Here is a 15,971-nt window from a genome sequence, read left to right on the forward strand (position 1 = left end):
GCGGCGAGATATCGTACAACCAGGTGTAGCCCTACGGAATCGCGTACGTCGGCGGACCGAAGCCCATAAACATCATCCAGAAAGTATTGTACAATAGCCCGATGATGGCCGCCACTTCCTCCGACGGCATCGCGTACGCGAACATTTGGCCCAGATACACTTGAGAGGGCACCACGAGGGAGATCGCCAACCAGAACACAACCGATACTCCGAAACCAGTGAAACCCACCATGTAGTAGAACACGAACGTGAAGAGGAAGCCACTGGAGAAGCAGTACGGAATCTCTACGAGTGTCGAGCCCAGGAAGTACCAGAAGGCGTTGTACGTCTGAGACGCGCGTTCACGGTAGAACGAGGCGCTTTCGGCACATGACAGAGGTAACACACTTTGGAAGGTAAGAGCGTTTGGTTCCGTGCGCTCCCGTCACTAGTGCGTGTGCAAGCCAAGGAGACGAGGGGTAGCGAGCAGAGTCTTGAGGGTGCGTGAGGGATGTAGAGCGAGGAGACTGGAGGAGGAAGAAGGACTTGTGGGGCACAAAGCAGATTGAAAAGTGAGTCTGTATTTCTCGTGTCCGTGAAGACTGGGGGGAAAGCACCTGGCACCAAAACCCCCCATGGACAATGTCACACACACAAGGCACATCCTTCATCTTGCATTTCCGCGCGGTGATGCCTCGTGTCATCTTCGTGCCATCCTCGCCAACTACGAGCCGCACTGCTTGATACCTGACGCCTGACCAAACCAGATCTGGCGACACCCGTGACGGTCCCCAAAACACGCACACCCTGGTCTTTACAGAGGCCAGCAACTTCAATACAGAAAGGTGCATGCCGACACGACAACGAATCTGCGGAGATTCTCACACTCCCACTTCGTGTCTGTCATAGCACCGGACATCATGCACTTATACATGCACACCATGCAGACCATTGACCGGCCCGCTCCGCAAACAGTTCCGCTTACGGCCGCGAAGTGCTCAACCGTTGCCTCGGTGTCTTGCACTCCACGTGTGCTAACATGCACACATAGACTCCGCTCATCAGCAGGTGCTGATTCGCCCACGATATTCCGCGATGGCACTCGTGCCTTTCGCTAATCGTCCATTTGCCCTTGCGCTTGTCGTAGCGCATCTTGCACATCGTGTAGATTGAGCATTTCCCGGAGCACCTCAAAGCGTTGGGCCCCCAAAGCCTTCGTGAAGATGTCAGCGGCATTGCTTGTGGTTGACACGTATACCACTTGTACCTCTTTGGCTTCGACAAATTCGGCTATCATGCGAGCTTCCTTCGCATAGCGCTTCACCTTCTTGGTGTTGCCCTTGTTTTCAATGACTCGGATTGCACTTTGATTCTCACAGTACACTGTGGACAAGTTCTGCTCCTGCTTTAATTCCTGAAGCAGAAGCCGCGCCCACACCAAATCGTCAACACAGTCGCTCACTGCAACGAGCTCCGATGCGCATGTGTTGCGTGTCACCCTGCTCTGCTGTTTGGACTTCCACATCCAGCAGCACTCGTTCAGCTTCAGCGCATAGCCGGTGATTGAGCGGCTTGTATCTGGGCACATTGCGTGATCTGCATCCGAGAAAGCACTCAGCACTGGTTGCACACCTGTTGGCTGATACACCAACCCAAAGTGCTTCGTGCCGATCAAATATCGGAGCGCACGTTGTGCCATCCGATAGTTCTCACGAGTGTATGACCCATTGAATCTTCCTAACGCACGAACGACACACGCCATGTCTGGACGCTTGCAAGCCACCACATATTGCAACGACCCGATGAGTTCTCGATATGGCAGCTTGTCGTCGTTGACCTGCGCCTTGTTTCTCTCAATGGGAGGCATATGCTCGTTGTGCATCTGCGGAGAACGGACAGACTTTGCCTTTTCCAAGCCGAATCGCACTGCCATTCGCTCGATGTACGCCGTCTGTGACATACAGACCATCACACCCGGAACGAAATTGATTTCCATGCCAAGCAGAAACTTGACGCGCCCTAAGTCTTTCAACGCAAACTTGGCACCCAACTCGCGAACGACAATCACGATGTCGTCACGCTTAGCTGCGATGACGATGTCGTCCACATACACAGTCAAGTAAATCATGCCGATAGAACCTTGCCGATAGTACACACCTGCATCGAATGCACACTGGTGAAACTTCAGCTCCAGCAGGTACAAGTGTAGAGTGTCGTTCCAGATCTTGGCTGCCTGCTTCAGGCCGTACAAGCCTTTGAGGAGTCTGCAAACTCGATCACTCCCGTCATTGTAGCCCTCCGGCTGCTCCATATAAATGTCCACGTCAGTCAGCTCTCCATTTAGAAATGCCGTGACAAAATCAACGTGCTGACAGTCGAGACCGAGCATGAGTGCCAAAATCATCACAAGTCTGACAGATTCAAGTCGGACGACAGGTGAGTATGTTGCCAAATAGTCAATGCCGAACTTCTGGAGGAAACCACGTATGGCGAGTCTTGCTTTGAACCGATCCACGTCTCCACTTGCATCTCGTTTCACCGCAAAAACCACAGCGAAGTTAGCACATTAACCCGCTTTTCTTTGGTTGATTTTGGACGAGGCACAAGCTCCCAGGTGATGTTGCTCATCAAGCTGTTGTATTCAGCGTCCATGGCATGTTTCCAATCGTTAGCGTGGCTCGATGCAAGAGCCTCTCGGACTGTCGTAGGAGTTAGGACGTCACTGATCACACCCATTAGCATGCACCGCATCAACATCGTCGCCATCGCATATGTCCCTGGGCTGTACCATGTACTTGCTCTGCGGTTTCTTTGAGATCGTCTCAGCTGTGGTTGAGCAGGAGGCGACGGTGATGATGAGGACCTGGATGCAGTTGCATGTGTCGAGTTGGTCGAGTTGCCCGAGTTGCTAGCGGTACTACCGCCACGAGATGATGCACGGGACGATGCACGAGAGGATGCTGGCTGTCCCGAGTTTGACGAATTGCTAGCACCACCACTTCCATGCGAGTCACTGTCGTCGCCACCACTGTGGCCATCACCATAATCAAAATCAGGTTCTTCATGTTCGTCACCATTACCGAAGCCAGCTCCATGTTCATCGCCACGACCAATTTCAGTTCCACGACTCCCACTGAAACTAAGTCCTTCATAGTCGTCATCACTGCTCTCATCTGAAGTTACACGAGATCGTTTCACAGCGCGCGGCCTGGACTCCGACACATCAGTGTCATTCTCGTCCATGGGCTCGTCTTCAGGTTCGACGTCTGTAGGATTTGACCCATGCTCAAGTACTGCATTCACAGGAAGACGAACAAATGGAACATTTACAGGTAGCTCCAGTTGTGCTTCATCATAGCGTTTAGCCAGTAAGTCATGCACGTACTTTCCATCAACAGTGATGTCTTCTCGAAATGACACATCGCGACGCTCAATCAGGTCACCCGTGCGCAAGTCAAGTAGGCGATAGCCGAGCTGTGAATCCGAGTATCCCAGAAAGAGTGTTGGAATTGCTTTCGGACTGAGTTTGTGTGGTCGCTTCACCTTTGGCACATGAGCAAAAGCCACGCATCCACACACACGAAGGTTGCTGACGTCCGGTTTGATCCCTGTAAGTCTCTCAAAGGGAGTCATGCCACTGACAGCCTTGGTGGCACTCATGTTGTCAACTTCTACCACGTAGAGAAGGGTTTCACCCCACAAAGCTGTTGGCATACCCGTTGCCTGACGTATAGCTCGCACCTTGTTGAGTAGTTTCCCGTTTTGTTTCTCCACAAGGCAGTTTTCTTCAGGCGTATAGGCGTTTGTCGTCAGCAATTGGATTCCATGCTCAGTCAGGAAGTTCTTCAGCTTGTTGTTTACGAATTCCTTCCCCTGATCACATGAGAACCTTTTGATCACATGGTCCTTCTCCAACTGCAAAAGCAAATTGATCACATTCTGTGCTGCCTCACTCTTGTGCATGAGCAGGTAGCACCAAGTGTATCGAGACGCTTCGTCCTGAACAAGTTGGAAGTAGCGGTGTCTTCCAGTAGTCTCCAGACCGACATAGCATACGTCGGATGACAGCCGCTCGTAGCAGACCTTGCTGCACTTGTCGTGGCGCTTGTACGACTTGCGCTTCTGCTTTGCAGTCTGACAGGCGATACAATTCAGAGGAACACTAAAGTCAACTGACTTCAATGCGTCCATGCCGACTGCCATATGCTTGCTCACCATTTCTCTGAGTGCTTGCCCATTCAGGTGGGCAAACTTCATGTGCCATCTCATTAGCTCCGACACACCATCAGATACTGACATGATGCACATACTAGAGTCTGCCACAGGACGTTTTGTCTTCAACCAATAGTGACCGTCACGTTTTGACATCTCGAGTCGCACACCGCCACGCTCAAGTACCTTACGTCGATTTGCAGGATTTGAGGCTTCAGTATATGAAGGCACCCAGCCATCGAGCTCCATGAGCTCCAGACTCAGCAAGTTCGTGACACCTCCACTAACGTAGCGAGCATCGTCCAGATCCAGGACGACCTCATTACCCGATGCAGTGTCAACAACACAGACACGCACTTGTCCACGAGCTTCGCTTGTGCTGCGTTCACCTTTCCAGCCTATAAAAGACGTAGTGTCCTCCCGCATGCTCATAAACGCTGTCCAGCTCGTGCACACATGCACTGCAGCTCCACTGTCCACCATCCATTCGTCACAATCCGAGGATGAGTACTGCACAGCAGCAATACTCGAGTCAAATTCAGCATCCACAACACGAACCATCTTGATTGCCGATACATCGTCACCGTCGGAAGCTCTAGATCCGCCCCAGCGCATCAAGGACATTGACTTGGGCTTGCTCGTGTTCTTGACATCGCCACTAGTTGAAGTAGCAGCTGCCGCGGCTTCTTCTTCCTTCTTTTTCTTCAGGGCCCGGCAGTCGCGCTTCAAGTGGCCTGGTTTCTTACAATAGAAACACTCTCGTGTCTCGCGCTGCTTGCCGTTGCCCTTGAATTTCTTCTTGCCTGGTCCGCCTTGCTGCTTCGACCGCTTGTCTCCAGCCGATTCATTGCGCTGCATCTGCATGATTGCCTCGGGCTTGGCCTTTCCTGCCTTTACCACTTCACGACGCTGCTTGTCGATCTCAGCTTCACTGCGCAACGTGTTGAGCACTTCAACCAGCGACGGAGGATTTCCTTCGCGGACAGCCTTGCCATACAGCTGCACGATGTTGCGGTACTCATACGCAACTCCCTGAAGCAGCACCTTCACCATCTCGTCATCGGAGATCTCATCGTTCATGTTGCGGAGCTGACGTCGCATCAGCTCCATTTCGTCCAGGTACTTCTCCATGTCCATGTCCGCCGAGTAGGTAGCGGAGTACAGTTTCTTGCGAATTTAGAGGGCATTAGCGAACGAGCGCTTGGTCTTCTCCGCCTCAAACGCTGTCCACATCTCACGTGCCGTTTGCAGCGTGCACACCTTCATCGCGTCCTTGGGCGGTAAACCACGCAGAATAGCATCGCGGGCCACCGCGTTCTTCACATCGAACGTCGCACCGTCGATGACACCGACGCGTCTTGCGTCGTCCCCAGCGCGGCCGCGTGTTTCGGATCCGTCCACCACGCCCCAGCATTTCCGTTGCATGAGGTAGGACTTCAACAGCGCCTCGTACAGATCGAAGCCACCTTCATCGTCGTACTTGGGAGGCTTGCTCGTACCGTAGAGTCGGAGACCACCTTCATTGCCAGCGACACCCAGAATGTCTGCGCCAACGTCAGCTTGAGTTGGTGCATCTCCTTGGGCCGGCGCGCGTGGCGAGTTCCCGCCACTCGAGTTCATCATGGCTTGTCGGACTTGGGCTCATAACCTAAGAGCGTTTGGTTCCGTGCGCTCCCGTCACTAGTGCGTGTGCAAGCCAAGGAGACGAGGGGTAGCGAGCAGAGTCTTGAGGGTGCGTGAGGGATGTAGAGCGAGGAGACTGGAGGAGGAAGAAGGACTTGTGGGGCACAAAGCAGATTGAAAAGTGAGTCTGTATTTCTCGTGTCCGTGAAGACTGGGGGGAAAGCACCTGGCACCAAAACCCCCCATGGACAATGTCACACACACAAGGCACATCCTTCACCTTGCATTTCCGCGCGGTGATGCCTCGTGTCATCTTCGTGCCATCCTCGCCAACTACGAGCCGCACTGCTTGATACCTGACGCCTGACCAAACCAGATCTGGCGACACCCGTGACGGTCCCCAAAACACGCACACACTGGTCTTTACAGAGGCCAGCAACTTCAATACAGAAAGGTGCATGCCGACACGACAACGAATCTGCGGAGATTCTCACAGAACGCCACCACTGAGTTGAATAGCGTCGCGAGGAAGATCATCCCGACGCCCGAGTTCAAACCAGAGTACGAATCGTACTCTGCATCCACGAACACGAGTCCGAATAGCAGCGCCAGGAAGACGGCCAGGATCATACGGGTCAGGTTGTACGTCGGGGTGCGCCAGTACATCTGGAAAAAACGGGTGACCACGAACTTCATCTGCGTGGCCGACGTGGCCGCGCGCTTCTTGGCGAACACCATCTCGGGCAGGTCGGGCGACGGGACGGTCACTCCTTCCTTGGCCATTTCGCTGTCGAGCACCTGGCGGTACGAACTCTTGTTGAAGTAGTCCACGAAGTTGGTCTGGTTACCGGCCGAGTTGCCCACACCAGCACCAATGCACTCGAGCATCCACGTGGCCGGGTTGTAGCCCTTCGGCAGCGGGGCCACGCCAGGGATATCCTCAAAGTAGTCGACCAGGTTACGGCAGTTCTTGCCCAGGTTACCGTAGAATACCGTCTCGCCACCACGCTTGAGTAGAAGCAGACTGTCGAACAGGTAGAACACTTCGGACGACGGCTGGTGGATCGTACAGATAATGGTACGGCCAGAGTCGGCCACTTTGCGAACACCGTCCATGATCAACTTAGCTGAGCGAGCGTCCAAACCACTTGTCGGTTCACCCAGGAAAATCACACTCGGCTGAGCAGCCAGCTCCACGCCGATCGTCAGACGCTTCATCTGTTCCACGGAGCTGCCACGGATGATCTGGTCGGCGATGTCTCCCAGACCAAGAAGCTCGATACATTCATTCACCGAGTCGTACTTCTTGGCGTCCGGGACCGAGGCGTCTTGACGCAGGAAAGAGCTGAAGGTTAAAGCCTCACGAATGGTAGCTGCCTCCGAGTGCACGTCCATCTGCTCGCAGTAACCCGTGCAGCGACGGATAGCGAGGTCGGTCGCCTCATAGCCGTTCAGCAGGATCTTGCCGGTGATCTTGCCGCCAGTCTTACGGCCGGCAATCACATCCATCAATGTCGTCTTTCCAGCACCCGATGAGCCCATAAGTGCAGTGATCGACCCGGGCACGGCAAAACCGTTGATGCGCTTGAGCAAGTCCAGCGACTCCTTCGGGTTGTGCGGATCCGGCACCGAGTACCACAAGTCCTGGAACGCCACCGTCACGGGGGTGAAGTTCTTCTCACGGTTGTCAATGTCGACAACATAGCCGTCCGTGCCATTAGCTGCGTTCTTGTTCGTGGGTGTCTCTAGCCTTGTGTACGACTCGTCTTCCACCGTCTTCTCTGACACGTCCACATTTTCAGGCACTTCGTAGCGAATGAACTCCAGAGCCAAGTACGACAGGAGCATGAACACCACGTACATGGCCGCAGTGTAGATAATGCCGTACGCAACCCACTCCTTCTCTGTATCCATACCGAAGAGACCCAGGTAGTACTCACCCATCTTGAGACCATACGTTGCGCAGTAGTCCACGCCTTCGTACACACAAACGTCCATGGGGTCCGAGCGATATTGATTCACTGCAAGAGCCTTGAGGCTCCACGTAATAGGACTAATCCAATGGGCCCAGGTAAAGTAGTCTGGGATTTGGCTCTTGGTGACGATGAAACCAGCGAAAACAACGAACACCAGTACCGACACCATACCCAGCGGCGTTGCAATGTTACCATTGCGGCCGATAGCTGCCAGGAAGAAGAACCACATGCCCATGGATAGATTTGACAATAACAGGATGATCTTCGAATATGATGAACAATTTCGCTTCCGACACGAATCCACAGACCCAGTACACCAGTGAACCGAAGATTATGGTCTCGACGACTGCCAACGGGATCTGACTGGCCGATGTGGCCAGCACGTACGACCCGGTACGGAAGAAGTTGGCTCCGCGTTGTTTGTAAAATATGTCTCGCTCTGCCAGGTATGTCGGAATCTGCGACGACTGACCCATCGATAGGAACATGACGGTAGCGAAGAGAACTCCAATCACTACCGCAACCTGGGTCGGGTCAAAGTCGTAGAAGACGGTGGAGAAGACGATCCCCATGATGATAATCATCATCAAGCGACCAACAATAAAGGGTGTGTTACGGTACGTCACCATGAGTTGACGTCGCAGTAGCGTCATGGTATTCTCGACGACAGACTGGTGAAACGTTGGCGTCGGGTCGATGATTTCCGCTACATTGTGCAGCAGATCCTCATCGTGTGGAGCCTCCAGCTCGTTGAGCGTCTCCCGATGGATACGTGACTCACGGAACGCCTCTGCGAACTCACCGGCACTGCGAGGCTGCTTGGTGTGGTAGTTCTGCACCTGGTAGCGGTATTGTTCAGGCGTACCCAAATCCAACAGGTAGTCGGCGATATCGCGTTCGGGTGGGCACGAGAAGCCCAGGCCCTCGAAGTATTCTTCCACCTGATTGCACGGTCCGTGGTACATCACCTGACCCTCGTTCATGATCATGAGGTCGTCGAACAGCGCGAACACCTCCGGAGACGGCTGCAACAGAGCGATGACGACGGTCTTTCGCAGCTTGTGAGCTACGCTACGCTGAGTGCTGATGATATCGAACGTGGCGGCACTGTCAAGACCCGTACTGATCTCATCCATGAGCGTCACGTACTTCATACCAAACTCCATCTCTCCGGTCGTCACACGCTTGCGTTCACCACCAGATACACCACGGGTCATGGCATCACCAACAATGGTATCCTGGCAATTCTGCAGCCCGAGCTGCTCGATGATGACTTCCGGATAATGCTCGAATACAGCTTTAGCTGCTTCAAGAGCCTCCAGGTTTTCCTGTGGTGAACCCTTCGAGAGCAGCTCTTCACCTCGTCTCGACAGTTCACCGCCGCAAAACTTGTGAGCGAACTCGAGCGTCTCCTTCACGGTCAAAACTGGATAATGCTTGTCACGTTGGCTCACGTAGGCCACGAACTGTGGTAGACGCTTCATCATGCGTTCGCGCGGTACGTTGTTGAATGAGATATCACCCCTCAACGGTGATGTTGTTCTCGATAGGGAAGCGCCCACTTAGCATCTTGAGCAAAGACGACTTGCCGGAGCCGGGTTGACCCAGGAGCAGTGTGATTTTGCCAGGAGCGAACATACCGCTCACGTCCTTGAGGATCTGCTTGCACACGACGCGCTTCTTGGGGCCTACAAACGCCTTCTTCATGGTGTTCGGGATGGTCGGCAGCTCGTGCTTGACACCCGGGTCGTCCACCACGACGATGTCGGCGCTGACGGATAGGTTGCTGAACCGCACGTCCATCTGAGGCATGACACGACCCATAGCAGCTCCAAACTTGGAGGCCATGTACTCGTGAAGGACTTGCGGACCCTCAGCCATGAGGGCTTTACCGGACTCGAAACCGAGCTTTTTCGTCTCGGTTGGTGAAGGTGCGTTGGGCTCCATTACTTTCCTGCTTAGCTGCACTTGAGGACTCAATGAAAAGTTTAGAAATGAGGCAAAAACTAATACCAAGCGAGCAGAGTTGAAGTCAAATGTACATGTCGAGAGATATGACTAGTGTGTTAATACATATTAATATTGGCGTCAACCTTTTCTCATCCGTAGCACGTTGAAGTGGCAGTAATCCTTAAAGTTTACCAAAACTCATCTTTTGAAGACGTACCAGAAACTCAAAGAAGGCATTTTCGAGTTCTTGCCGTGAAAAATGAGAGATCAGTATATAGTAATTTGTTTTTGAAATATTGACCTAGAGGTGGCCATAATCAAAGCACAGCGAAGCAGCGATAGAAATCTGCCATCATCATAGTGTATTTTTTCCTTCATACTCGGATTAGTCCCGTGTTTGCAAGCGCGTAATTGATAAGAGGATCGTAAAGATTACCAGTTAGCAGTTTCTTAATATTATTACTTAGTTAAGTATTAAATGCTCAGTAAAAATAGAAATGAGTTTCTGATTGACAACAAATTTTGTTGTTGATCAGAAGCTCATTTCTTTTTTTTTAAAGGAGGTTATACCGGGCTAGAAGGATTATACGTATTTTGTGTAATGCATATTATATTGATGTTAAGATGAAATACTACCTTCACCGGTATGTCAACCCCGTGGATGACGTCGTCAATGATGACTTTCGCAGCGTGCTACTCATCAGCAGAGATAGCACGGCTACCGGAATGTCGCCGGCGATGTGGGATCTCGGAGCCTCCGTGAAGGTGACAGCCAACATGGTTGATCCTGACTGGATCCCAACGCGCTTCAACTTCCTCCGGTCCAAACCGGGTGGCACCGGGCGAGAATCCCATACCGACTTTCCAAACGAGGATTTGGCTAGTGCTCGAGCCAAGAGCCTACTGGGATACCTGCTAGCGCTTGTAGCGCTCCAAGAAGGAACCAAGATGCGCATCTTCCCAGGGTGCTTCAGCGAGAGATGACACAAGTCGATCGTCGTCGACATTCCAGTGGGCTACTGCGTGCTTTTCAGGGGTGACCTGGTTCATAATGGGGTGTCGTTCGAGAAGCTTAACTACCGAGTGCACTGCTACCTCAGCTACAAGGCCGCACTCACGGCCCCTGAAAATGTTCAAAACACCCTCCTCAAGCATGTCACATGCCAGTACTGCGGGGCAAAGGATAAGGGCTCTCAGGTGATCCGAAATTATCGAAAGAGATGCAAGACCAACCCCCAGAACGAGCAGAACCGCAAGACGCTCAAGCTTCGAGAAGATAAGGGAGAAGTTGAATGCGAATTGTGGCCTGGGAGAATGTTCAAGCCCTCATACATCCGCTCACATAAAGAAAAGAGCCCATAGTAACCAAGGATAGGTAAGCTTAGCTTAGCTCAGCTAGCCCTAGTGGCAACTTTGATGCCCCTCTCAACAAAAAACGGTCTGAACATTACTTTTGGCATTTACCTGTTTATTATGGAAGTTCCTGATCGTTTCATTGATAGATTGATCGAATTCAGCTCAAAGAGAGACGTATCTCATCATTACTAGAAGAGCTCAAAGAAGTCGAGGCCGAGCTCAAGCAGATCAGTTCGTTAAACGAATCATCAGCACTTAGTCCACTTTTTCAACGTGAACGTGCAGCCAGTCTCGAATTCTTGCGAGTTATGCTCCCTCAACGCGGAACGGGACTTCTTTGCTTGAAAAACATCAACGATTTCAATCCATTAAGTGTGCAACGGAGTACCTCGAGGATTACATGTACAATGAAAACAAGTTGTGCATCAAGAAAACAACTCAGGTGGAAAAAGCAAGACGTACATGTGCAGTGGGCAAGGGTGTGATTGGAAAGTGACAATTACGCGGAAGAAGGAGGCCAATGGATCGTAGATGTCGGTTTCGAGTCTCAACACTCGACACAATGACTTCTGTGCCTCTGTTGCCGAACCTAACGGGCGGCAAATGGCATGTTTACCTGCTCTGATTATAATGCGGAATATCAGAAGAGCTTGCAGAATGACCGGCAACGATTTTGAAAACGCAAGTTGGAAGGTACAATCTGCTTCGACTCGCAAATAATTTAAGGCAGCTATGGAAGAACTAAAAACACAATACGGTAAACGGATTTTTCGATACGTCAAGCAAACTAATCCATGGAGGTGGACAGTTCATGCCAACATGTCAACGTACGTGCGTTCATCTTTATCGCTTTGTGAAAAAGGCGACAGTTCTACTGGCGAGAGTGCAGAAGCTGGAAATGATCATTGTCCTGAGTCTAACACAGTATCTGACAATGACGGTCGTCCCGTTCCTAATTATGGCCTGGAAATAATCTTAGTGGATCGGACGCTAATAGTGTGATGACAGATAATTACAACTCCGAGGAATGGCGGGCTCTTTTCTGTGTCCGAGTGGAGGTCCTCGAACTTTGTTGAAAGTGAGAATAACGCTAGGCTGGATAATGGCATTAGGGCATCTGCCCCGTTCAATGCATTGTACTTGATTGCAGTGGTCGAAATGGAGCGACTGGTGGAACGTAACAGAAACTTAGAGGAGTCGCAAAAAGATCATCGCAATTTGACGCCGTACGCTAAAAAAAACTTTGGGAACAAGAAAAGAACCTATCAGGGCAATATTTGGTGGTCCGGTTATCGCGTTCAATGCCCTACGTTTTGTATACTGGCAGTTCTAGGGCTATTCAAGTGCAAATGGATCCTCTGTCTTGCACTTGTACTACTTTCGACCAAATGCGGATCGCGTGCCGCCACATTATCGCAGCATTTCAGGAACGAGGAGACATCGAACCCTCAAAACTGGCCTTTCACAAGAGCTATCTAGTTTCGTCATATAGGGACGCCTTCGGGGGGAAAGCCGTGTCATTGCCAGTCCGAGATATCGATAACGGGGACAGTCCTGTGCTTCCGTCACCGTACTATAAACAAGCTGGCCGACGCATCACAAGAAGAATAGCAAGTACTGGCGAAGACTCTAATACAAGAAAGTCAACGTACAGATGCAAGAACGGCAGTGAAGTTGGCCACAACAAGCACACATGTCGGCGGCATGCAAACGAGAGTGACGAATCAAACGACCAATTGATAGCAAGGCTGGTGCCTTTGCCTCCGGTGGCGACTGCCGAAGCCCCGTCACTATATGGTGATGATCAAAGTAGTACAAGCGACCGACTTTCGTTGGGACTTATTTTGTCTTAACAGAGGCTCCTGTAACAAACTCCCGTAATTCACCATACTTAAATTAGAGCATATAATGAGATGATACGCAGCGTGAATCTTTAATCACATTATATAATACACTTCAAAGTATTATATATTTATATTATTTGAAATCAAGATGTCTACATGGTTCTACTTTTTAATGAAGTACAACAATCTAACCATTTACTGTTTACACATGTTTAGACGTCGACTGGAGTGATACGTCAACGCTGATGGATTTACGAGAGTATACAAACTGACAATCGCGGGTGCTCTCGAAAGGGTGTAGGCCTATCCCGTGTAGTAGCTCGTGACAGAGCTGCTGTCGCTGAAGAAGACTGGTCTGTCGTCGAATAATGGAGCTGTAGTGGCTTGAAGCGTTGCAATTCTTGTTGGCGGTAGTGCTAGTAGATGCTAGATGCTGACGGTCGAGTCGTGGTCGGTGGAGTATGAGTAGATGCTGGTTACCGGGTTCTAGTTGCTGGAGAAGCGGCAGTTACTAGATGCGGCGCTGTACTTGTTCAACTTAGGAGCTGTCGTCGACGGCGGAGCTGTAGTTGTTGTTGTCTGCGGTGCGATGCTGTTGAAGAAGAAGAATTACTAGCGGTGGTGCTGTAGGCACTGGCAGTGGAACTGTTGCTGACCGAAGAGCTGTGTTCCAAGGACGAGTTGTTGTCGCTCTTTAGGGTGTCTCTTCGATTCTGATCTGTCAGTGGTCCACATTATAATTGGTTTCAGGTCCCTGCATTGAGACTTGGTCCCTACTTTGGGAATATTAGCCAAATGTGGTCCCTGTTTTGGGAAAAAGCCGTTTCACGTCATGTCAAATCATTATGTAGCCGCACACGTTTTGATCCCCCCCCCTAACCGCTTGTTTATGGAAGCTGGGTACAACACCAGTGCATCCTTTATGCTTTCTGGTCCAAACAAAAGCTTTCAAAGCTCCTTGAGCCAGTTTCCATCGATCCTTCGACTTCCACTCCACGTATAACAGACGATCCCCTCGGTAGTAATCCCTAGAAATAGTATACTCCCTCAACAGCAATAAATTAGAGGTTCCCGTTGACCAGTCACATACAAACCCACGATATTATTCCCTCTCACCCCTCAAACGTAAAATGGAATGCATTTGAAGTCAAATACTCCTATTCTGGGGTGCTTAACTATGGAAAATTCATAACTGCACAAGAGCATTGTTGCTGCCACGATCCGAATGTTGAACTGATGAAGATCTTTGGCTACTTTGGACGTGATTCAAACTTTGGGATCACGGAAATGTGCTCAACCTTCACTCTAATTGCACACCTGTGACGGCAACACCATCTTCACTCCACGAAACCCAACTGGCAAGTACCTGGTCGGGTGTAGCCTGGCGCACGCCTCGTGCCGCGATTTGGTGGCCAACTGCGAGATCGGAAGTGAGTCCAGTGCTTTTCAGCGTATCAATATCCATATCGTTGCTTGTAACGAACCAGAGGAAGACCGTAGATTCTGTGAGCCCTTGCATCTAGCTCTGTTTGGGACAAACTATGTGAGAATGGTGCCAGCATATTTGTCCAGCAGTCGTTGAGTATTGGTGAGTGTAATGTGGACTGGCTCTGGCTGGGCTAGAGAGGAGGTGTGTGGTGAGACAAAACATGGGGAATCGCCAGTAACGAGCTACATCAGTCTTCTCAATTAGTATATTTTGTGCATTGTTCCAAACTGAAGGTACTCGGATCCATTTTATAGTACATTCGTGGATAGGAATACCCTTAGACAGGAATAAATTGGTAGCTCCCAACGCTATGACTACTTAGGGGATCGTCTGTACTAGTACCGTTGTGGAAATTTATTCAGTGATGGGACCTTTTCCCGAAATGAATCATATCTCGGGTTGAAATCCTTCACTAAAGGTGGGATAGGAACTATGAATTTTTTTTAATGCAAGGACGTACTTGTACTCAGGTGAATGCTTCTTTATGAATGGTATTTAGTAGCCAGAGCCACCACTGCATCGAGCTGTTTGGCCTCGACTGAGTTTGGAAACCGCCACCAGGATATCGCAACACAAAACCAAGACGTACGGCACAAGTCTTTCGATCCCCCAGCTCGCCGCAATATCACTCTTGCCATCTGTCGACAGAGTACTCGCGGCAGCTTCTAACAAGAATATTTTACGGTCGTTGACAGCATTGATTGGTTAGTTGTGACGTGCTTAAGGTTTGTCAGTGCACACTACCTTTTGAAACAGAACGTGACTGAGTGGTGAGCTCAGCATCGCAGGAGTGTCCTGCTTGAGCTGTAATTGTACGAGGCCCTCTGCATGGATTGGTATGTAGGTTTGTGACTCACTCTTCGACGATATCAAGTTACAAAATCTAAAACATTAAAGAGCATCGCTCCCATCCAGGGATATTCAACAGATATCTCCCAGGTATACACTGCGCGACAGATCACATCGGACACCCACTTACGGTGCTCTAGCGCCGTCAATACTGCGAGTTAGGCCATACTATTTAGATATATGCGAGTTGTTGACAGTAGGAAAAGCCTAGTAGCGCTAACGAGCGCATATTCAGCCGCTGTGGGAGACCTCCAATACAACTTTCCACTTTCAGCTCCACGACAGATCAGATCGGACAGTACAGACTATACAAAAATCAAGTATATTTAAAGCTTAGTAAGTCGTTCTATCTCCTTTCTCGGCAACAACCGCTAAGCAGGGACGCGGAATTGACTCTACCAGTGACTGCAGCAAAGCGAGAGGGATGGAATTCCAAGCTTCGAATAGGGCTTCTTTCAGATCATACACCTTGTCGAATTGCTTACCGTTCCTGTAAACGCGCCGGCTCATTATTGACCCTAGGTTTTCAATAGGATTTAAGTCGGGTGACTTAGACGGCCAGTCGAGCACCTTGACTTCCTGGTCCGCAAAAAAGTCCTTAGTGCGGGCTGAGGTGTGGATGCTGGCATTATCTTGTTGGAAGATATAGTCTAGACCGTAGTTGGCATGTGCATAGGGAAGCAAAAACTCGGA

At 50.6% G+C, this 15,971-nt stretch overlaps 4 protein-coding genes across 4 annotated transcripts; 1 reads left to right on the forward strand and 3 right to left on the reverse strand.

The window, feature by feature from the left end:
• Nucleotides 1-31: 31 nt before the first annotated feature.
• PPTG_03169 (hypothetical protein) lies at nt 32-616 on the reverse strand (the record flags this gene model as incomplete). The annotated part of the gene is made up of 2 exons (XM_008895847.1): nt 32-359; nt 597-616. The coding sequence occupies 2 exons, from the start codon at nt 614-616 to the stop codon at nt 32-34; spliced, it is 348 nt and encodes a 115-aa protein (XP_008894095.1).
• Nucleotides 617-6,255: 5,639 nt separating this feature from the next.
• Nucleotides 6,256-9,274, reverse strand: PPTG_03170 (hypothetical protein; the record flags this gene model as incomplete). The annotated part of the gene is made up of 2 exons (XM_008895848.1): nt 6,256-8,052; nt 8,099-9,274. The coding sequence occupies 2 exons, from the start codon at nt 9,272-9,274 to the stop codon at nt 6,256-6,258; spliced, it is 2,973 nt and encodes a 990-aa protein (XP_008894096.1).
• Nucleotides 9,275-9,308: 34 nt separating this feature from the next.
• Nucleotides 9,309-9,737, reverse strand: PPTG_03171 (hypothetical protein; the record flags this gene model as incomplete). Its single annotated transcript, XM_008895849.1, has 1 exon — nt 9,309-9,737. The coding sequence occupies one exon, from the start codon at nt 9,735-9,737 to the stop codon at nt 9,309-9,311; it is 429 nt and encodes a 142-aa protein (XP_008894097.1).
• Nucleotides 9,738-10,364: 627 nt separating this feature from the next.
• PPTG_03172 (hypothetical protein) lies at nt 10,365-11,102 on the forward strand (the record flags this gene model as incomplete). Its single annotated transcript, XM_008895850.1, has 2 exons — nt 10,365-10,705; nt 10,775-11,102. The coding sequence occupies 2 exons, from the start codon at nt 10,365-10,367 to the stop codon at nt 11,100-11,102; spliced, it is 669 nt and encodes a 222-aa protein (XP_008894098.1).
• Nucleotides 11,103-15,971: the final 4,869 nt, after the last annotated feature.

This window comes from Phytophthora parasitica, assembly GCF_000247585.1.
Source record: "Phytophthora parasitica INRA-310 unplaced genomic scaffold supercont2.4, whole genome shotgun sequence".
NCBI classification, from domain to species: Eukaryota; Oomycota; class Peronosporomycetes; order Peronosporales; family Peronosporaceae; genus Phytophthora; species Phytophthora nicotianae.